A 24,229-nucleotide genomic window follows, 5' to 3' on the forward strand; every position below is an offset into this window, starting at 1 on the left:
TATAGGTCCCTCAATTATCAATTCTTTTAGTTTCACGCGCACCCATACGAAAAAGGTATATCAACGGTCCCAACGTCAAACCCGCGCAATCGCCGGCTTCCATGTCTTCCTCCGAACCGCCGGAACCGTTATCCCTATCCTCCACTGGTCTTTACAATACCGCTATCTCCTCCTTCTCCCTGCCATCGCAATCGTCACCATCTCGTCCCCTCACCACTCCCCCTTCCTCCCTCTCCCACTCTAAACTCATCCCCAAAACCCGCTTTATAGTCGACGGTTTCAAAAACGCCGATTCCAATTTCTCCGTTTCATACTTTCTCTCCCACTTCCACTCGGACCATTACACAGGCCTCACGCCGCAATGGTCCGAAGGCATCATCTATTGCTCCTCCATCACCGCTCGCCTCCTCCACCAAATCCTCAAAATTCCACAAGCCTTCATTTTTCCGTTACCTCTATCTCTACCCCTTTTTATTGATGGCTCGGAAGTTTCCCTTATCGACGCCAATCACTGCCCCGGTGCGGTTCAGTTCTTATTTAAAGTCCCGGTGCATAGTAAGAGTAGAGGTGATGATTATGATGAAGGTAATAACAATGTTATTAAGTTTGAAAAATATGTTCATACTGGTGATTTTNAAATTTGCGGTGAGGACGATGGATTCATTTGATATTCATCTTGTTCCCTATAGCGAGCATTCAAACTACAACGAGCTCAGGGAGTATGTGAAGTTTTTGAAGCCGAAGCGGGTTATTCCCACTGTAGGTTCTGATGTTGAGAAAATTGGTAGCAAACATGCTGATGCAATGCAGAAGCATTTTGCTGGTTTGGTTGATGAAATGGCCATCAAGCAAGAATTTTTGATGGGTTTCCTTCGCTGTGGGCCCCAGGAAGTGAATCCAAAGATTGAGAAAGATCCTGCTTCTGCTTTGGACAATTTCCCAGTGCAGGAGGATGAGGGCACTTTGTCTGCTCCAAATTGTTGCAATGACATTGAAGTGGTGGGTGACATGAAATCTTCATTTCCTCAGCATGAACTTGGTTCCCCTGATTTAGTGCCCCTGAAAGAAAAAGAGAGAGAGAAATCTGTTCAGGAACTTGAAGACTGCTTGCCCAGTTGGGTGCCTCGACGCCAGATGTTGGATTTACTTGGTGATTCAGGTGGAGACGTTGTTGAAGCGGTTTCTAATTTTTATGAACATGAAATTGAATTCCATAATCTGGCCCTAGCTTGTACATCTGTCTCCGGTACTTTCCAAGCAAGTGCAGAACATGAGCCTGCTTTGCCCTTTGAATCACTTCCTGTTAAGAGTGTGCGTATTGATGCGGAAGTTTCTTGCACTCAGAGCTATGTATCATCTGGCCCTGTAAAGTTAAATAAGAGTGGAATTTCTCCTGGAAAAAGAAAGAGAAATCTTGATAGCAAGGCAACAAAAAGAACATGAACAAATCCAATCCAGTCCTCTGGTGGTTCAAAGCAGTATACCATAACAAGGTTCTTTGGTAAACAAATGCCTGTTGTCTCTGAAGATAGTAAAGTTGGAACAGCGTTTAATCTATGTAATGATGATCAAAGTAGGTCTATTGATGATGCTACTGAGCCATACAAAGAAGAGGTGGATCAGTTTATTCAGGTTGTAAATGCTGGTGAACAATTAAGAAGCTATGCAGCCACCATCCTCGAGAAGGCTAAGGGAGACATCAATACGGCTCTTGATATATATTATAGTGATTATACTGGTATTGTCAATGAGAAAATAGGCAGGTTGCCAGAAAGCAATGAATTGATTAAATCTGAATGTTCCAGTAGAATTTGTTCCGACAAAAATGCTGATCTATCACAAAGCGATAAAGTGGGAAATAAGTCTGGTATTTCTTTCGCTGCCCAACCAACGGATTCTGGGAATTATTTATTACTACCTCCTGAGAGATATTCTCCAATAGAGCACGGTCGGTGAACTTGGTCTTTAGCCAACTGATTGCAAATTTATACAAGTCCTGTCGACATTTAATATTATTGTTCAGATGACCATTTGATTAAGGCTTTGCTTTATTTCCAGCTTGCTGGAGGATAGGACAGCCATACATATAGCACGGACTTTTGATCTAGTTGAGGATGAAAAGGGCAAACTAAAAGCTACATCAATGCTATGCAATATGTTTAGGAGGTTTATTGCCAGGATGCTTTTCCTTTTCTCTCATGATGTCATATGCGTCATGTGTTATTTTCCGAGTAATTAGGCTGCGCTTCTATGTAGCTTGTTCATTTTATTCAAAGTTGGTATTGTTCATATACAGCTTGCTGGCCCTTTCACGTGAGGATGTGCTGCCTGCTGTTTATTTGTGCACAAATAAGATTGCTCCTGACCATGAAAATATGGTAGTCTTGTATTTTTACCTGCATTTTCCGTTTCATTCTGTTCTGAGAAGTTGCATTTAGCTCTACACAGTGGGGTTTAAATCCAGTGAGAACTAATAAGTACAACCCTGTGGAGACAGACACCTTTCAAAAAGTGATTATGTTAAGAGTTCCGTGTGTAGGACTAATTCGGCCACCACTTTAAATTATATATTTTCAGTCATTCATGTACTTTCTGTTTCAGTTTGTTTCCTTTTGCTAGTAATGATAATAACCCAAATATATGGCTTGTTCACATTTATTTTTCCAATTCACCTGGAATTTTGATCTTCTTTTTGTGTTTACTTAGTCATTCTTTTTATTTGATTTTGGACTTGGAACTACGTTTATTTTTCCACATTTAGTTATTTAGTCTAAGAAATGAATGCATCAGACTTTTGTTTTTATAAAATTGGCTTATGTTCATCATTGGTTGCTTATAAGTTATAAGTTGATATCTAAACTTGAGGTCAAATTGCTTCTGATTTTAAAATTTTGATTGGGATGTCTTGCTTCTGTTAATGATCTATAAAGAGACCTGTGTAACTGTTATTTCGTAGGTTTTGTTGGATATGTGATAAATCATCACAATTAATATGTTTCTTTAGGATAGTTCAGAAAGTTCATCCTGATTGTCAATGTTGCTACTGGAGGATTATTATAGTGGTGTGAATCCAGGTACATGCACTATGCAGGGACTAATGTCTGCATTATTGTTAAAACCTGTTACCCTGTAATTAAAATTCAAGCTTGTTTTGGATATTTCATTGAGGACCAAATCCTTGTATTTTGGGAGTTTATACTCGAGAAGGCATATTGCTTAATAAGGTTATTTAAGCTAAGAAAAAGATAGTAAATTTCAAAATTGAGGAATGCGAATATGATTTCAACGGTTCACTTGCTAGCTCTACCTCTAGGCTGTTGCCATAAGATGTAAATGGATTCCTACTTGGGCTTTTGCACTTCATTACAATTCTTGCTTAGTGTTACTTCCTCGAACACTTTAATGGGGTGTTTGCACTCCATCACAATTCTTGCTTAGTGTTTCTTCCACGAACACTTTAATGGTTCTATTGACTATATTGTAATGGTGATTCAGGAACTGAATATTGGTGCAAGTATTGTAGTTGCAGCCCTGGAAGAGGCATGTGGGACAAACAGGTCTAAAATAAGCAATCTTTATAACAGCCTGGGCGATCTTGGTATGCCTGTAATTTTGTCCATGAATTGTAACATTCTCTTATATTATTTTATATTCATCGATATCAATATATCTTTGTGCTGATGATGCATGATGAATTAGGTGATGTTGCTCAACTTTGCCGGCAAACACAATCACTACTTGCCCCCCCACCAGTTCTTACAATTCAAGGAGTGTATTCAGTTCTCCAAAAGATAAGGTATGCATTGCCCAATTCTTGCCCTTAATATACGATGAACTTGTTTAATATTTGAATTATATTTCATAAAGAAATCTTAGGCAATGTGTTAAAGCATATTTATTTCCCAAACCCCGAAATATGCGGACTAGGTTTCACTTGGAGCATGTTATGATACTTCTAGAATTCAGTTTATGATAATTGCATTCTACCTTACCCCTGTGACTGGCAGAACTTTGATAGTTCTTGTGTAGTCTTATTACAATAGTAGATAATTTTGCTCCTGAATGTATTATTCCATCACCCATCTCAGGGTAGTTTGTTGATTGATGTTCTGCTGAGGCTATGCATCTATTTGTTTGCTAGTCTTCTGGATAAATTAACGTTGATAGTTACCATGTTCTCAATTAATTCTTGCTTTTTTCACTTAAAAGGTCTTCTTTTTTTCCAAATCGAGCCGTATGTTGTATGCATGTGAAGTTAGTATTATTTACAGGGAAATTGGCACAAATGGCCTAAAACCTTCAAATTATGGCGCAAATAACATTTTATTTAATGTGCACAATTGGTCATTTTGGATGGTTTTCATTCAATTGTCCGTTAAAAAATCATATTTTTATGTAAAGACTCAAGTGCCCTTCCATTAGCTAAATAAATAAAATAAAATAGGAAAATAGGAAAAAGGAGAAATTCCTACCAACCAATTGCGATGAAAGCATCTCTGATGTAACCGTCAATTGCTCAAAAAATTGTGTAAACAGAATAGAATGTGTTTAAAAAATTATTCAATAAGAAGGTATGTTTTAAAAAATTACTCTCCCATAGAAGTTGATAGGGATTCTAGCAAGAGTGGTGGCAAATATTTTCTAGAACTCCATCTAGATTCAAAAGGTCTGTTAAGACATGCTACTCAGACAAATTTACGTTTCATATGTTGATTCAAATGAATAAAGACGAAACAAAGCACCTATATAACAATAATATCTATCAGAGAATTTTTTTTCCAATCAATCTCTATATATTTTAGTAACTTACAGATTTATGTTATTCTTCGTAAAATTTTCTTGTTTACATTGAATTTCAGTGTGCAAACAGGTAGCGGCAGTACAATCCGGAAGAAAAGTCTCATTATGAATCTCATGCGTTCATGTCGAGAGAAGGAAATGAAATTCATAGTCAGAACTTTGGTACGATCAATTGAACATTTTGGTTATTAATCTCATTTTCTTTAAAGAAAGTCTTCTGAATAAAAAATGCGAATATGAAGCAATATTTCTGAATAAGGATGGGTGAGCTCATTTTCGGTTTCCTGTGAGAGTAACTGGAAACATATAGCTTTCATTATTGTATTAGTTAGACTTTTAGGGAAGATATAGGATTTGTCCTTGGTGGTGGCTGAAGTTCTTGCATTGTAAGATTGGCTCTAAGTTTGTCCTAGTTGTCTACTTCTTTTACTCCTTGCCTTTTTAACAGGAATGCAATACAAGATGTGATTAAAAAGATAGAATCAGAGAAAGATTATAGGTAGGAGAAACATGAAAATGAATTGATACCAAGATTCAACATAATTCTCTCAAAAGATCGAGAGTTCGAATTCTTGGAATGCGACAAAAATCAGTGAGGAGTATGATTACATGCTTTTTTAAAGTGGACTGTATGTATGAGTTAATGCTCAAACACGAGATCTAGGTTGTTACAATTATGAAACTTAACAGTTCAAAGTAACATAAAGAAAATTTATATATAATCAACGACTCGATAAAAAAACTAATGATTAAATAATTTCATAATAATAAACCAATCTTTTAGTAACCAGGCCGTGCGACTACTTACCAAAAACATAGGTCTTTGCAAATCGTAAGACCATGTATGGGGACTAATGCTTGTCCAGCGCTGAAAGGTCTAGGAAGTTGGTGACCTTATGATACGGGAGTCGGCAATCAATGCCAACATAAAGAAAATTTATATAGAATCATCGACTCAATAAAAAAAACTAAGATTAAATAATGTTTGTAATAATTAGCCAATCTTTTCAAAACAAAGTCATAGGTTCAATAGTTTCATCTAAAAGATAAGATAATGTCCAAAGAAAAAATCGCTTCAAACCATAATTGAAAAAATTATTCCTCAAACGTATTTAATAAATCTCACTCTTAAGTCATCTCCTTGCTTGACCACCTCTAACCGCTAGTTTCCTATAAGGGGAAAAGGAATGGATGAGATAATAATCAATAAACTTGCACCTTAAATTTCTAAATCGTGTTAAAATTTCAGAAATGAATCATATCATACCTAAGGACTAAGGAGATGTAAGAAAATACCTAACTTAGGTGGTAGAATTTCTTGTGCGTAGCACTACTAAAATTTGGTTCTCTTATTTCAAACTTATTCATGTAGGACCTATAAATTTTATCCCCAAAATAATGACACTGTAGCCAAAATTCATAGCATACCTTGCTTGAAACTGAGAAGCTGCATGAAAATTCCTTGAAATAACCCAAACTTTCCTTTTATTTATTATACCAAAAGTTCTTTAGTGTGTATGCGTATGTGAAAGAGGAGAGAGGTGTGTAGCGTGGTGGATGTGCTTGAGTAGTGACTGTATTACAGGTTAAGAATGTTTGATATATAAAAATAAACTAAAATCAATGATTTATGAATGCATTCCATTATTCATTTTATAGAATATGTGATTATATACTTATATACTAGTATATAATCATTTATATATTTTAGCATATAATTGTATCTTATGATTCTTGAACTCGGTTACAAATACGTATATAAGTGTCGAATATTTTATTTTCTAAAATACGGGACATGGCTAAAAAGTCCAAATTTTAATACGGGTATATGGGTACTTCTTTTAAACTTCATTTTTTTTTTACTAACTCAAGATGTCATTTTAAATAAACCAAAATCAATTGATCACAAAGAAGAAAATGAGCAGTGAATAATGGATTAAAACGAATAAAATAAAATTTTGGGGTTTAGTTTTTAATTATGGGAGGTTAATTACTAAATGTTATATACAATAGAAATAAGGGACTTGATTGTAATTTGAATTTAGTGGAACACTAAGTAGTACTATATGGAACTAATTTTCATTATATATAAAGAAAATCCTAAATCATTTACAGAGAGGGAAAGAAGGAAAAAAAGAAGAAAATGGGAAAGAAACAGTAGAATTTGTTCCGACAAAAATGCTGATCTATCACAAAGCGATAAACTGGGAAATAAGTCTGATATTTCTTTCGCTGCCCAACCAACAGACTCTGGGAATTATTTATTACTACCTCCTGAGAGATATTCTCCAATAGAGCATGGTCGGTGAACTTGGTCTTTAGCCAACTGATTGCAAATTTATACAAGTCCTGTCGACATTTAATATTATTGTTCAGATGACCATTTGATTAAGGCTTTGCTTTATTTCCAGCTTGCTGGAGGAAAGGACAGCCTGCTCCATACATACATATAGCACGGACTTTTGATCTAGTTGAGGATGAAAAGGGCAAACTAAAAGCTACATCAATGCTATGCAATATGTTTAGGAGGTTTATTGCCAGGATGCTTTTCCTTTTCTCTCATGATGTCACATGCGTCATGTGTTATTTTCCGAGTAATTAGGCTGCGCTTCTATGTAGCTTGTTCATTTTATTCAAAGTTGGTATTGTTCATATACAGCTTGCTGGCCCTTTCACCTGAGGATGTGCTGCCTGCTGTTTATTTGTGCACAAATAAGATTGCTCCTGACCATGAAAATATGGTAGTCTTGTATTTTTACCTGCATTTTCCGTTTCATTCTGTTCTGAGAAGTTGCATTTAGCTCTACACAGTGGGGTTCAAATCCAGTGAGAACTAATAAGTACAACCCTGTGGAGACAGACACCTTTCAAAAAGTGATTATGTTAAGAGTCCCGTGTGTAGGACTAATTCGGCCACCACTTTAAATTATATATTTTCAGTCATTCATGTACTTTCTGTTTCAGTTTGTTTCCTTTTGCTAATAATGATAATAACCCAAATATATGGCTTGTTCACATTTATTTTTCACCTGGAATTTTGATCTTATTTTTGTGTTTACTTAGTCATTCTTTTTATTTGATTTTGGACTTGGAACTAGTTTATTTTTCCACATTTAGTTCTTTAGTCTATGAAATGAATGCATCAGACTTTTGTTTTTATAAAATTGGCTTATGTTCATCATTGGTTGCTTATAAGTTATAAGTTGATATCTAAACTTGAGGTCAAATTGCTTCTGATTTTAAAGTTTTGATTGGGATGTCTTGCTTCTGTTAATGATCTATAAAGAGACCTGTGTAACTGTTATTTCGTAGGTTTTGATGGATATGTGATAAATCATCACGATTAATATGTTTCTTTAGGATAGTTCAGAAAGTTCATCCTGATTGTCAATGTTGCTACTGGAGGATTATTATAGTGGTGTGAATCCAGGTACATGCACTATGCAGGGACTAATGTCTGCATTATTGTTAAAACCTGTTACCCTGTAATTAAAATTCAAGCTTGTTTTGGATATTTCATTGAGGACCAAATCCTTGTATTTTGGGAGTTTATACTCGAGAAGGCATATTGCTTAATAAGGTTATTTAAGCTAAGAAAAAGATAGTAAATTTTCAAAATTGAGGAATGCGAATATGATTTCAACGGTTCACTTGCTAGCTCTACCTCTAGGCTGTTGCCATAAGATGTAAATGGATTCCTACGGCTTTTGCACTTCATTACAATTCTTGCTTAGTGTTACTTCCTCGAACACTTTAATGGGGTGTTTGCACTCCATCACAATTCTTGCTTAGTGTTTCTTCCACGAACACTTCAATGGTTCTATTGACTATATTGTAATGGTGATTCAGGAACTGAATATTGGTGCAAGTATTGTAGTTGCAGCCCTGGAAGAGGCATGTGGGACAAACAGGTCTAAAATAAGCAATCTTTATAACAGCCTTGGCGATCTTGGTATGCCTGTAATTTTGTCCATGAATTGTAACATTCTCTTATATTATTTTATATTCATCGATATCAATATATCTTTGTGCTGATGATGCATGATGAATTAGGTGATGTTGCTCAACTTTGCCGGCAAACACAATCACTACTTGCCCCCCCACCAGTTCTTACAATTCAAGGAGTGTATTCAGTTCTCCAAAAGATAAGGTATGCATTGCCCAATTCTTGCCCTTAATATACGATGAACTTGTTTAATATTTGAATTATATTTCATAAAGAAATCTTAGGCAATGTGTTAAAGCATATTTATTTCCCAAACCCAATATGCGGACTAGGTTTCACTTGGAGCATGTTATGATACTTCTAGAATTCAGTTTATGATAATTGCATTCTACCTTACCCCTGTGACTGGCTGAACTTTGATAGTTCTTGTGTAGTCTTATTACAATAGTAGATAATTTTGCTCCTGAATGTATTATTCCATCACCCATCTCAGGGTAGTTTGTTGATTGATGTTTTGCTGAGGCTATGCATCTATTTGTTTGCTAGTCTTCTGGATAAATTAACGTTGATAGTTACCATGTTCTCAATTAATTCTTGCTTTTTTCACTTAAAAGGTCTTCTTTTTTTCCAAATCGAGCCGTATGTTGTATGTATGTGAAGTTAGTATTATTTACAGGGAAATTGGCACAAATGGTCTAAAACCTTCAAATTATGGCGCAAATAACATTTTATTTAATGTGGACAATTGGTCATTTTGGATGATTTTCATTCAATTGACCGTTAAAAAATCATATTTTTATGTAAAGACTCAAGTGCCCTTCCATTAGCTAAATAAATAAAATAAAATAGGAAAATAGGAAAAAGGAGAAATTCCTACCAACCAATTGCGATGAAAGCATCTCTGATGTAACCGTCAATTGCTCAAAAAATTGTGTAAACAGAATAGAATGTGTTTAAAAAATTATTCAATAAGGAGGTATGTTTTAAAAAATTACTCTCCCATAGAAGTTGATAGGGATTCTAGCAAAGATTGGTGGCAAATATTTTCTAGAACTCCATCTAGATTCGAAAGGTCTGTTAAGACGTGCTACTCAGCCAAATTTACGTTTCATATGCTGATTCAAATGAATAAAGACGAAACAAAGCACCTATATAACAATAATATCTGTCGGAGAATTTTTTTTCCAATCAATCTCTATATATTTTAGTAACTTACAGATTTATGTTATTCTTCATAAAATTTTCTTGTTTACATTGAATTTCAGTGTGCAAACAGGTAGCGGCAGTACAATCCGGAAGAAAAGTCTCATTATGAATCTCATGCGTTCATGTCGAGAGAAGGAAATGAAATTCATAGTCAGAACTTTGGTACGATCAATTGAACATTTTGGTTATTAATCTCATTTTCTTTAAAGAAAGTCTTCTGAATAAAAAATGCGAATATGAAGCAATATTTCTGAATAAGGATGGGTGAGCTCATTTTGGTTTTCCTGTGAGAGTAACTGGAAACATATAGCTTTTATTATTGTATTAGTTAGACTTTTAGGGAAGATATAGGATTTGTCCTTGGTGGTGGCTGAAGTTCTTGCATTGTAAGATTGGCTCTAAGTTTGTCCTAGTTGTCTACTTCTTTTACTCCTTGCCTTTTTAACAGGAATGCAATACAAGATGTGATTAAAAAGATAGAATCAGAGAAAGATTATAGGTAGGAGAAACATGAAAATGAATTGATACCAAGATTCAACATAATTCTCTCAAAAGATCGAGAGCTCGAATTCTTGGAATGCGACAAAAATCAGTGAGAACTATGATTACATGCTTTTTTAAAGTGGACAGTACATATGAGTTAATGCTCAAACGCGAGCTCTAGGTTGTTACAATTATGAAACTTAACAGTTCAAAGTAACATGAAGAAAATTTATATATAATCAACAACTCGATAAAAAAACTAATGATTAAATAATTTCATAACAATAAACGTATCTTTTAGTAACCAGACCCGTGCGACTACTTACCAAAAACATAGGTCTTTGCAAATCGTAAGACCATGTATGGGGACTAATGCTTGTCCAGTGCCGAAAGGTCTAGGAAGTTGGTGACCTTATGATACGGGAGTCGGCAATCAAAGCCAACATAAAGAAAATTTATATAGAATCATCGACTCAATAAAAAAACTAAGATTAAATAATGTTGGTAATAATAAGCCAATCTTTTCAAAACAAAGTCATAGGTTCAATAGTTTCATCTAAAAGATAAGATAATGTCCAAAGAAAAAATCGCTTCAAACCATAATTGAAAAAATTATTCCTCAAACATATTTAATAAATCTCACTCTTAAGTCATCTCCTTGCTTGACCACCTCTAACCGCTAGTTTCCTACAAGGGGAAAAGGAGTGGATGAGATAATAATCAATAAACTTGCACCTTAAATTTCTAAATCGTGTTAAAATTTCAGAAATGAATCATATCATACCTAAGGACTAAGGAGATGTAAGAAAATACCTAACTTAGGTGGTAGAATTTCTTGTGCGTAGCACTACTAAAATTTGGTTCTCTTATTTCAAACTTATTCATGTAGGACCTATAAATTTTATCCCCAAAATAATGACACTGTAGCCAAAATTCATAGCATACCTTGCTTGAAACTGAGAAGCTGCATGAAAATTCCTTGAAATAACCCAAACTTTCCTTTTATTTATTATACCAAAAGTTCTTTAGTGTGTATGCGTATGTGAAAGAGGAGAGAGGTGTGTAGCGTGGTGGATGTGCTTGAGTAGTGACTGTATTACAGGTTAAGAATGTTTGATATATAAAAATAAACTAAAATCAATGATTTATGAATGCATTCCATTATTCATTTTATAGAATATGTGATTATATACTTATATACTAGTATATAATCATTTATATATTTTAGCATATAATTGTATCTTATGATGCTTGAACTCGGTTACAAATACATATCAAAGTGTCGAATATTTTACTTTCTAAAATACGGGACATGGCTAAAAAGTCCAAATTTTAATACGGGTATATGGGTACTTCTTTTAAACTTCATTTTTTTTTTACTAACTCAAGATGTCATTTTAAATAAACCAAAATCAATTGATCACAAAGAAGAAAATGAGCAGTGAATAATGGATTAAAACGAATAAAATAAAATTTTGGGGTTTAGTTTTTAATTATGGGAGGTTAATTACTAAATGTTATATACAATAGAAATAAGGGACTTGATTGTAATTTGAATTTAGTGGAACACTAAGTAGTACTATATGGAACTAATTTTCATTATATATAAAGAAAATCCTAAATCATTTACAGAGAGGGAAAGAAGGAAAAAAAGAAGAAAATGGGAAAGAAAAAAGAAGGAAGAAAAAGAAGGGTAAATGTAGCGCCATCTCCTTTCTCTACCCTCTCGGCGGTGGTGTTGGATTTACAAAGAGCAGATACAGGAAAGAAGAAAGAAGAAAAAGAAGCAGAAAAGGCGAAGTATCCGGTTGAAGTTTCGAGGATCTGACACATATCTTATACCCACACTCATGTCATGTCACGTCGATACAGGGACCTCGTCCATTTCAAAGAGTTCGAGCATCATAGATTGTATCATTCACATATTTGATTGACTAAAATCCCCCATCTCCCTTAATTTTCTTACTCACTTTCTAAATATAAGGCAAATATATATTCCTAATTTTTCCTTTAAACCCTTTTAATAACATACATACTTACTTCCTGCCCACCCCCACCCCCAACCCCCGCCAAAGAAATAAAAATAAAAAAATGTATCCCCTGGTTAGTGTTCATGGACCGGAATCTGAAACTTTTGAAAATTGCAGTTAAGTCCCTCAACCAGGGCTAGTTCATGGTTTGGTCCCTGGATTTTGCATTTGATTCCTAATTAAGAATCTGGGGGCATTATACTTTTGGTACAAATCTATTTAGTAGAGATGTCAAGAAAGCTGAGAATCGGAATATAATGAAGCAAGGAAATGTAGAAAAGATCAGGGAGTAAAAGCAGTGGAAGGAAGGGTGAAGAATAGAAAGATGAGAAGTCGTTTTGTATCATCTGGTCAAAGTTGCAACACCCTGATTGACATATTTGAAGTGTTTGTTCATATTAATGATTATTTTATGCTGTTATTGTCAAAACATGTCATGATGTAATTGTATATGATAAAGGACTCTGAGTAGATAGACTTGATCCTTTATTTTTTTGATAAAGAGTCATGAGTTTTTATGTATCTTCTTTCTTGCAGGTTAGAAATTTAAGAATTGGAGCTATGATGAGAACTGTACTTCCTGCATTGGCTCAGGCTATCGTGTTCAATTCTGCTGATACAGAAACTGGGTGTTTGAAGGATCATCTTCAGGTTTGTTTTTCTTTTGGGTTGGTTGTATCATGTGATACTACAGTACATATTTACTATTTTCTAATTGTTCTTTTAGTTCAGCATCCTGCTTCCTTTTATTGATGAACTTCTACTTACTTGAAAAGATGATGGCGTACTTATCCTTTATGCATTGAACTGAAGTATACTACCTTAATGTGCTTTCCTTTTGTTGATGGTACAGTACTTCTCCTTGCTAAGTCTTTCATTTTTCTCTTTATTTTTGTTAGCGCCTATCTGGAGCAGTAGTTGAAGCATATAATGTACTTCCGAACTTGGTAAGTTTTCGTCTTCAACTCTATATGTTCTTGTTAAATTTCAAAATCTTAATCCATTTTTTTTTCACTCTAAGATAAATAAATACTCAGTTGCATGTAATGTATTAGGAACCCATGAAACATAAGAAACTTTTAAAATCTATCACAGTTTGTGGGGCTTGACAATTATATACACGCATACGTATTAATAAGTTTATCATATTTTTCTTTTCTCCACTGTTAGGGTTCTCTCCCTGTCTATTATTCTCTGTGAGCGGGAGAGATGGAGTAATTGGGGAAAATGATTTGCATCTTTTATACTCTTGGTTTCAGTGTTATTTTTGGACTCTTTTGCTTTCTGATTTCTCATATGGTTTTTGAATCTGCACGCTGCTTTGGACTTTTTTCCTTCTCTCTTTTATTTGGTTCTGCTGCTGCGCTGGGGATTGGGAGCAGACACTGATTATTTGGAGTCTTGTTTAGAACTTTTTTATTTTGAAACAACTAAGAACCTCCAGACTTCAGAATCTGGTCAGTTTTTAATGGTAGGGAGAAGTGTTGCTGCCAGTAAGAACTATGTAGACAACACCAACCAGAGGCTGGCTTGTGCTAATATTGATGTGCTAGCCTTAACTGAACTTTCAGAACATACTGGATGATAAAACTGATGTAGAATTGTATGGACAAGTATTTTCCTCCCACATGATGTAAGTTCTGGATGTAAGGCTTATAATGTCCCCCCCTCCCTCTTGTAACATATTTTCATATTAATAGAGCGTTGGGGAATCCAAACCCCCACTCCCCCCCCCCCCCCAAAAAAAAAAAAAAAAAAAGAGTTCCCAAGCCTAAATAAATACAAAATAGAACTCTTCCTAGTATGATTAAAGAAAAAACCTATTATAATAAAATCGGTAGGAAAACAAAATAATTAACTTTAAAAAAAATTAATAGCTCAAGTTCTAAAAGCACAGGTTGTGTATGAAGTGACGGAATATCCCATTCTTTCAATCAAATGCACCGAGAATTAAACTAAAGAATATTCTTGATGTAGCATGTGGTCATCGACTTGTCGTAGTAATCAGCTCTTAGATTTGAGAAGATGTGACTTAAAGTAGATGGCTTTAGGGAGCGAGTATGGGATTGGTGGGCATCTTATGAATTCGGGGAGTCTCCCAATTATGTGTTGGATCAGAAATTAAAAGCTTTGAAGAGGGATCTAAAGAGGTGGAATGAGGAGGTGGTGGGTATCAATGTATTCTAGAAATAGAAGAATTGGATAGGTGAGAAGAGGGTCGAGAATTGGATGGAGAGGAGAGGAGAGGAGAGGGAGAGACGTGGAGTTTTAAGGGGAGAGTTGGAGAAACTGGTGGAGATGTAGGAAATTGTCTGGCGCCAGAAATCTAGGGTTACATGATTGAAAGAGGGGGACGAATGAACCAAAATTTTCCATTGAGTCGCTAATTCGAACAGGCGCAACAACTCTATCACCTTCGTGGAGATTGATGGGATTACTTATGAGGATTCACAGGATATTGGAAATCAGATGGTGAGATTCTATCAAAATCTATACTGGGAACAATTTGACTGGAGACCAAAGGTGGATGGACTGGACTTTTCTACTATCACGAAGGAGGATGGTAGTTGGTTAGAGAGACCATTTGTAGAAAATGAAATCAAGGATGTAGTTTTCAGTATGAATGATGATAAAGCACCAGACCAGATGGCTTCTCGTTTGCATTTTATAAGGCTTGTTGGGAGGTGGTGGGATTGGACATTATAAATGTTCTTACTTATTTTTTTGAGTACAACAGGTTCCTGAGAAGTTCTAATGCTACATTTATTGTGCTGATTCTAAAGAAACTGGGAGTAGTTGACATTAAGGATCTTCGCCCTATTAACTTAGTTAGTGGGGTATATAAGATTATCGCGAAGATCCTGACGAATAGATTGAATGAGGTGTTGGGGAAATTGGTAACTAAGAGTTAGAATACTTTTGTGAAAGGAAGACAGATTCTGGATTCTGTGCTTATAGAGAATGAATGCATCGACTCTAGATTGCGTTTGGGGGTGCCAGGAATGTTATGTAAACTTGATATTTAGAAAGCTTATGATCACGTGAACTAGGGGTTCCTTTTGTACATGCTCGGGTGATGTGGCTTTGGGGAAAAGTGGTATAAGTGGATTCAATTTTGTATCTCTACCGTTTCATTCTCAGTTTTGGTCAACGGCAACTCGGAGGGTTATTTTCAAAGCGGTAGAGGTTTGAGGCAAGGGGATCCCTTGTCTCCGTTGCTGTTTGTGATTGTTATGGAGCAATTAGTAGGATGCTTGAGAAAGCTGTGGAAGAAAGATTGATAAGGGACTTCACGGTTTGACACTTACAGGTTTTCCATTTGCTATTTGTAGATGATACACTAATCCTTTGCAATGTAGATAATGAGCAATTCAGGAACTTGCAACGGCTACTTCTATGCTTTGAAGCGATATTAGGATTGAAGATTAATTTAAGGAAATTCGAGGCCATTCCAGTGGGAAAGGTTGCCAACGTGGATGAGTTGGCCGATATAATGGGTTGTAAGGTTGCGCAGTTGCCCATGTCATACCTTGGGCTCCCTTTAGGGGCAAGGTTTAAAAGTAAACATATTTGGAATAGAATTGTCGAAATGGTGGATAAGAGGTTAGCGGGGTGGAAGCATATGTACCTTTCAAAGGGAGGCCGCCTTACTCTCATTAAATCTACATTGTCTAATCTCCTAACTTATTTCTTGTCACCGTTTCCTATTCCTGTTATAGTGGTAAACAGATTAGAGAGGATTCAAAGGGGGTTTGTCTAGGCAGGGCTAGGGGAAGAGAGGAAATTCCATTTGGTTAATTAGGGTGTGGTTTGTTCTCCTGTAAAGACGAAGGTCTTTGGATTGAGGAGCTTTGTTTTATTTAATAAGACTTTATTGGGCAAGTGGTTGTGGCGATTTGGAGTGCAGAGGGAAAGTTTTTTGGAGACAAATCATAGAAGTATGGTGTGATGGAAGAGGTTGGTGCTTGATTAATGATCGTGAATCTTATGGGGTGAGTTTGTGGAAGTATATCCGACAAGGATGGAATGACTTTCGAGATAAATTGACGTATGTGGTAGGGAATGGCAATAGTATGAGATTTTGGGATGATTGTTGGTGTGGAGATTATTTGCTGAAGGCACGGTTTTCCTTCTTTGTATCGCATTGCTTTGGAGCCTTCCGCTATGGTGAATGATGTACTAGCCGTACAGAATGGAAGTTACAGCGGAATATTGCCTTTGAGAGGGGTTTGCAAGATTGAGAATTGGATGATTATGCATTGTTTTTAACCTCCTTGCACGAGGCACATATTCAAGTAGGAGAGGGTAATCGGAGTAGGTGGTGTAGTAATGTAAACAACCTCCACGGGTGGCTTTCTTGTTGTGGACAGTTGTGAAGGGACAGACTTTAACGGTCGATAATCTTCGAAGAAAAGGTTTTTATGTCACCGAATGGTGTTATATGTGTAAGAGAGATGGGGAAACGATTGACCATTTGTTCTTTCATTGTGACGATGTTCGATGGTTGTGGAACGATATTCTAGCTTCCCAAATTTGGATTGGGCGTTGCCTAGGCGCATAGAAGACGTGTTGCAGACATGGAGGAGAAAATTTCGAGATAAGAATAGTAGGCTCGCATGGAATCTTATTTTGGGATGCATTTTATGGTGTGTATGGAGAAAAAGAAACAACCGCTGTTTAGAAGACTAAACAAGAACAACAGAACAGATTAAAGAATTGTTTTATATGATTTTGTATACTTGGTTTGATGCTGCGGCCACTAATTACATAGAAGGGTTGCCAAATTTTATGTCGTTTCTTTCTTGTTTAACTTGATAATACACCTCCGATATATTATCTATTGATTAATAAAATTACTTGATTACTTATTAAAATAAAAAAATAAAAAAAAAAATTCTTGTAAACAAATGAAATTATAAACATTCAGCTATAGTCAGGGTGATGGATTTGATCCATTACTCTTAAAATGTATTTGTCAAGGTTTCTTCCAAATGCAAGTAAGTAGATATCATGCCTGTGGAATTCTTTATGATGAATTGGAGTATATCATTTGAGAAAAGAATGAGTGGAATTCTTGAATGCTTCTATCTTGAGTCATGATTTTTTTTATACGCATACATATTGACATTGCTAGCTGGACTTGTCTGGCTTCTTTTTGTATATTTGTGTGTATATATTTTAACTACCAAGTTAATTATTCTTTGATACAGTCAATGATTACAAAATATTGATATTGTCAGCATTCATTTTCTTAATTTCCAATCTTCTACTTCATTGACAATGGTGATTTTGTTTCTATCACGATTCTTTGATTGCTATTGTCACTTATTGCATTGACTTCTTGTGGTCAGGATTTACTTATCCCTTGCCTAATGAAAATGGGGGTTAAGTTCTCTTCATCAACCTTGTCAATGGTTCCAGGCATACCGATCAAACCGATGCTTGCAAAGTATCTATGTATTTTGATTTATTTTTTATTTTGATTTATTTTTTTATTTTTTTAACCAATGATTTTAAGAAAGATTATTACTAGAGCATTTCTTATTATAATTGTGTGTTCCTTGTGGTAGAATTACTAATGGAGCCTCTCAAGTATTGAAGCTCTTCCAAAACAAGGCATTTACATGTGAATACAAGTAAGTTTGATTGAATTTTTCATCTTTTTGCATATTTTCTCTTTCTGTTCATATTTGGTCTTAATTTCAAGATTTGTTCTAAGTTTATGTTTTTGTCGGAATAGTTGTAATTTATTGTATTCATATACAATAAAGCTATTTGTACATTCGGGGTTCACACTCCAGAAGACACTCCCCTCACAAGAAAGGGGGGTCCACACGTAATAAAATAATTGCGGACCCCCCTCTTCTGAGGGGAGTGTCATCCGGGGTGTCAACCCCAAATGTACAAATAGTAAAGTCCATTTATATATTGTATATTTGACCTGATTGGCATAATTAGAGGAGACATTTTAGGGATAATTAGAGGAGAGATGTTAGAGCATAATTAGAGGAGTGATATTAGGGCATAATTAGAGAATAAATTTAGGAAGTTGTGAGGTTTAGGAAGTTGTGAGGTTTTCTTTCCTAAATATTTGTTGTTGTAACCTTTAGAATGAAACATATGGAATTCCACAGTTTTTTCGAGTTAGCGCTCCGGGGGCTACTCTTACTGCAACTGCTTTCCAAGAATGGTTTCCATTTTTTCAAATGAACAATTTAAAGCATTGATTGAGGGTCTCCTCTTTCCTTTCTTTCTAATCCGAATCCGAATCCGAATCCAAATCTGGACAAAGTAAAGGGGACCCTTTGTCCCCATACCAAGTGGCTTGAGACCAATAAATAAGTAGGGGCGGTAAGATGTTCCCGCATTGAGGTTGCCACTTGGCTGGCGACATGTCTAGGAAAGAGATAAGAAGATACAGGACTGCAGGGTCATAGCTCTTGCTGGTCGTGGAATGGATTAAATGGTTCTAGTTTTTAGAAATTATTGTCATGACAAAAGTAGGTTTTTCTGTGAACTATCTTACTTGTAACAATTTGGAGAAAAAATTCAGTGTTATTAACACCTTTGTATTTTTTGCGACAATTTTACTCTAGTTGTTTGACTTTCATAAGATAACATTGTCGTATACTCGTATGTGACCATGTATATCCATGAGTTGGTTAATGCGGTGACCCTTGAAGATACCTTGAAGATAAGTTGACAGTATTTACAGCAAATCTAGAGAAAGAGGTAGACCTAGAATCACGGAAATTTTGAACTCAAAGAATTTGGTCCTTTGTACTTACTTTTGAGTTACACTTGATCAAGAAGAGTGGAATGAAAGGATTCATGTGTCAGAAACAAAAAACTTTTGGATAACGCATTTTTCGCCATGATGTGTATGTTTGCAGCAGAGAGACCATAGAATTCTATGCTTGTTGGGTGGATATCTAAGTTTGCTTTCTTTACTTGGTGATTTAGCATTCTCGTACCCCTCTCACAGTCCTCCTCTATACTCCTGCAGATTTTCTTTCTACATGTATCTACCCAAGGAGTTGGGGCTTGGAAGGGAATGCAAAGTTTTATTTTGAATCCCTAATTTATTGATAGTGTAATTTGATTTTACATAGTTTCAGACCAGGGTTAAAAACTCTCTTTGCACAATGTATCCCAATATTTTCTTTTGAAGCCTTTGCTGTCTCTGTTCTATCAAATCCGAAGCTCCATAAATTGATATGATGATTCGTTGATTTGGGCACTTTCTTTAAAAAAATAATAATAAATAAATAAATAAAATATTGGATCGATCTTGATGTACTTGATGCACCAGTATTGGTTTGAGCGAGGTTGAAAATGGTAATGTTTGTATGTACATTTTCTCACATGTTCTGTTTTATGTTTGGTTTGTTAGGTATCCCAGGAATCTCAATCTTCATGCATTTTAGATGCTTTTCAGTCCTCGAAATTTTCCTTTGTTGTTTTGTCAAATATATAAGAGCCCATACTTCTCCTTGAAGAGTTCATGCTAGCATGGCTTTCTATGATCAGAACACTTGTTTGATTTCATTCACTTTAAATCTTAACAAATTTGTATAATTTGATCCGCGATTGGATTACATCCTTTTGCTGTCTAAGAAACATTATCAAATAAATAACCTGTATCAGCTTTTCGGTGCCGTCATTCACCCGTCCACAAAATATCACTATCATGTAAACTTCCATTTAGCACTACAAAATCATATTTGTTTTCTCCATGTCTTCTCAGATATGATGGCCAGCGAGCTCAAATTCACAGATTACCTGATGGTTTGATACATGTTTTCTCGAGGAATGGTGATGAAACCACGTCAAAATTCCCTGATATAATAAACATAATTAAGGAGACATGTCCTGGAGTAGTAACATTTGTACTAGATGCAGAGGTAATTCTTTAATTCATTCTTCTCTTCTGTTTCCTTATTTTTAACTTTTCATTTAAAGAATTCACCTGAAGGATTTTCATCTGTCTTTCATCTGTGGGTTCAGATGTTAAGTCATTTAGATACATAGGTGAAGGAATCATTTGTTTTACTAAACATCATGTTCTCCAATTTCAGATAGTTGCAATTGATAGGAAGAATGGCTTGAAGCTCATGTCATTCCAAGAACTGTCTTCCAGGGAGAGAGGGAGTAAGGATTCCCTGATTGCTGTAGACAAAATAAAGGTTATATAAATATGTTTCCTTTAAATGAAATAGAAATGAAAAAATATATAAAAATAAAAATGAAAAAATTGCTGCTTAGAGCAAAGCCACTGTCTGGATTCTCTCTATATATTTGTGCTATATGATTGTATTAATATCAATCTGTTTCAAGTGTTTATATTTGATAACTCATAGCTGTTTTTGCCCTTTTGATTGATATTTACTGATATATTCTAGATGATCTGCAGTCTGACTTCCTCTGAGGAGGGAGTTTTTGAATTTTTTGGGCTTGCATGGTTGTTTATTCATGGTTCACACAAACTTTCCTTGATAAAGAAAATCTTTCTGATGTATGTTGTATATAGTTTGATCTTTTCACAATTTTATAAGTGAGAAGAATGATTTTCTTTTGTGGGAATCTGGGGTGAGATTTCTTTGCCCTTCCAAATTTCAAGACGTCTTACTTGTAATAGAGAAATTTTCTGGAGTGTAGAGTTTCAAAAGAATTTTTCTGTTGACTGATTAAACGAGTCTATCATTGATAGTCTTATGCATTATCTTAAGTTTAAAACAGTTGTTGCACGAGAAGATAAATTGAACAATTAAGAAGTTGAAGATTATCCAAATTGAGAGTCAGTCCATGGATCAATGTAGTGTTGGATTAATGCTAAATGTTTCAAAATCGTTATTCATGATTAAATATACAAAATTAGCTACCTAAGGATGAAACGTGTTTTAAGAGATAACCAATTAATGTGCTCTTTGTTTCATAGATGGAGTGATATCCGCTATCCGTTTTAATTTTGTAGTTAGTTTTTGAATTTCGATACTGTGAGTTCCTTTCTGTAATTAAATTTTGATACCTTTAATCTTTGCAGGTCGACATATGCCTCTTTATCTTCGACATCATGTTGGCAAATGGAGACAAGTACTTTAAATCAATTCTTTATATATTCATATTTTTCCTTGCTCAATTTGAGGTTCACGTCATAAAACACTTCACCTGCAGATGCATACATTGTAATTGTTGGAGAAGAAATTAAGTTATGATCATGCCTAGTTAATAAAATATTGTCAATTGTATATTTGTATTGCCTTTTGCCTTGACTTCCATTTTTTTTCCTGTCTCTGGAGTCTCTAGTTGGCACCACGTAACATGTGCAATAGTCAGTTTTTCTTATGCCACATGGAATTCTCTTTTGCAGGCTGCTGGATTTACCCCTCCGTCAAAGACGAAAATGTATTCACTGGTCTATGCATTCAGATGTCTTGACTGTTTTACTTAGCTTTGATATGATGAAACCCATTCTTTACTCTTATCTTGAATCTTGCTCCACAATATCAGATTTGAAGAACTTGTTTGGTGACGGGAAACCAGGCTATTTAGAATATGCAAGAGAAATGACAGTAAGTGTCTGCTTTTGTTAGTTCAAACATGTTTTGTCTGCTTTTGTTAGTTCAACCATGTTTTGTCTGCTTTTGTTAGTTCAAACATGTTTTTTACTGTCATTATGAAGTCACCCAGCACTTTTAGGTGGAAGCAGAAGAACAATATCAGATTTGAAGAACTTGTTTGGTGACGGGAAACCAGGCTATTTAGAATATGCAAGAGAAATGACAGTAAGTGTCTGCTTTTGTTAGTTCAAACATGTTTTGTCTGCTTTTGTTAGTTCAAACATGTTTTGTCTGCTTTTGTTAGTTCAAACATGTTTTTTACTGTCATTATGAAGTCACCCAGCACTTTTAGGTGGAAGCAGAAGATTCTGATGCAAACAACGAAGCCACATTGAATAAGATGAACAACTTTCTTGATGATGCACTTCGTTCCTCCTGTGAAGGCATAATGGTTAAAACTCTTGATGTAAATGCTGGTTATACTCCGTCAAAGCGTTCAGATACGTGGTTGAAGGTATCATGTGCAGAAGACCTAAAATATTCCTAAACTAAGAAACAAAGAAGCTTTATTATATAAATAAATAATCCATTTTTGTAGGTCAAGAAAGATTACATTGAAGGATTGAGTGATTCCTTGGACTTGGTCCCTATTGGTGCTTGGCATGGAAATGGAAGAAAAGCAGGATGGTAAATATTAAGATCTCTTATTCTTCTCCTCTGTTATATTTGAAGTCAACTGTTAAAAAATGTAAGAGTGAAGACAAACCAAATTATACTGCATTTTTTATATTCAAGTATAACATATGAGGCTAAACATTCAATGCTGGGATAATTTACTATATGATGGATAATCACAAAAACGTGTTCAATTGCTATTCTCTAGATTAAGTATTTTATTATCAATTGCCGATGCACCAAAAAGCATACATTTGTTTTGGTAGTGGAAGTTTCACTGATGATGCTTTCCTATTCTGGTTTTTGGAGAATAAAAACACTTGCAATTTCTGGTTTTCGATAATATGATAAAGGGACAAATTTTCATGTTTTTAGGTATAGTCCATTCCTAATGGCCTGCTATAATCCTGATACTGAAGAATTCCAGAGTGTCTGCCGTGTCATGTCTGGATTTACCGATGCTTTCTACACACAGGTAATCTAGAGCTATTTTTTCGTTTGTAAAGTTATATTGTTCATGGGAGTGGCATTTCTTAACACGTGCTCTTAAGTTTCGAGAAGCTTGTAGGTGTATTCTTTTTATCGAACCCAGTTATTTTGTAAACATTGTTACTTTTCTAATTTATATATTTGCAGATGAAGGAGTTCTTCTCCGGGGACAAAATCCTTTCTAAAAAACCACCATATTATCGAACTGCTGAGGTGCCTGATATGTGGTTTTCTCCTCAACTTGTCTGGGAGATAAAGGGTGCTGACCTCACAGTGTCACCGGTTCATCATGCTGCCATTGGTTTAATCCATCCATCTCGTGGTATCTCAATCAGATTTCCGAGATTTATTCGCTCTGTCTTGGATAGAATCCCCGAGGAATGTAGCACATCTGCAGATATAGTTGACATGTTCCATTCTCAGACTAGGAAGATGGATGTGAGTGGCAAAGAGTGAGTACAGAATGTAGTTTCATGTATGAATGTCATTTTACCAGCGTACAATTTTTGAGAAGCATCTATTTCTTTCTCACCATACTATTTATCTATGGTAGTTTTGCTCGACTTTGAACTCTTGCCCATAGGACTTTGAATTCTTTCTCACCATACTAAGTCTTTGTTTGGCACAGAATTTCGGAAATCATTTTTTTATAAAATTATATTAGTCGTACATTTTATAGGATTCATAACTATTCTGCACTTTTCAACCACGTATTCTAAGAAAATCATTTTTCACCAAAAACAAAAATATGCCGGACAAGCTGTAAAATTTGTTTGGCGCAGATTTTCTGAAATCATTTTTTAAATTATTTTCCAGTCATACATTTTGTAGGATTCAGAACTTTTTTGCACTTTTCTACCACATATTCTAAGAAAATCATTTTTCATTAAAAAAATGTGTCGGACAAGCTCTAAAACTCTCCTAGTATATGTACATTAATGTTCAAAAATCTTTATATTTAGTCAAAATTGAATTGATTGTCATGTCTGATTTATATTTTATTTTAGTTAATCAACTCGATCAAATTACTCATCGAAAAG

The 24,229-nt window shown here is 35.1% G+C and overlaps 1 protein-coding gene across 1 annotated transcript; it reads left to right on the plus strand.

Moving 5' to 3' along the window:
- The first annotated feature begins 18 nt into the window (after positions 1-18).
- Positions 19-23,763, plus strand: LOC111367372 (DNA ligase 6-like). Its single transcript, XM_022988204.1, is given in 20 exon segments — positions 19-635; positions 637-1,948; positions 7,212-7,329; positions 7,460-7,541; positions 8,650-8,752; positions 8,854-8,950; positions 10,012-10,114; positions 13,003-13,116; positions 13,365-13,412; positions 17,817-17,914; positions 18,036-18,101; positions 20,213-20,369; positions 20,544-20,651; positions 21,509-21,558; positions 21,836-21,870; positions 21,976-22,037; positions 22,378-22,539; positions 22,624-22,712; positions 23,076-23,175; positions 23,337-23,763. Coding segments are annotated over 20 exon segments (3,747 nt in total). The 5' UTR covers positions 19-101; the 3' UTR covers positions 23,646-23,763.
- Positions 23,764-24,229: the final 466 nt, after the last annotated feature.

This window comes from Olea europaea, chromosome 18, assembly GCF_002742605.1.
Source record: "Olea europaea var. sylvestris chromosome 18, O_europaea_v1, whole genome shotgun sequence".
NCBI lineage: Eukaryota > Viridiplantae > Streptophyta > Magnoliopsida > Lamiales > Oleaceae > Olea > Olea europaea.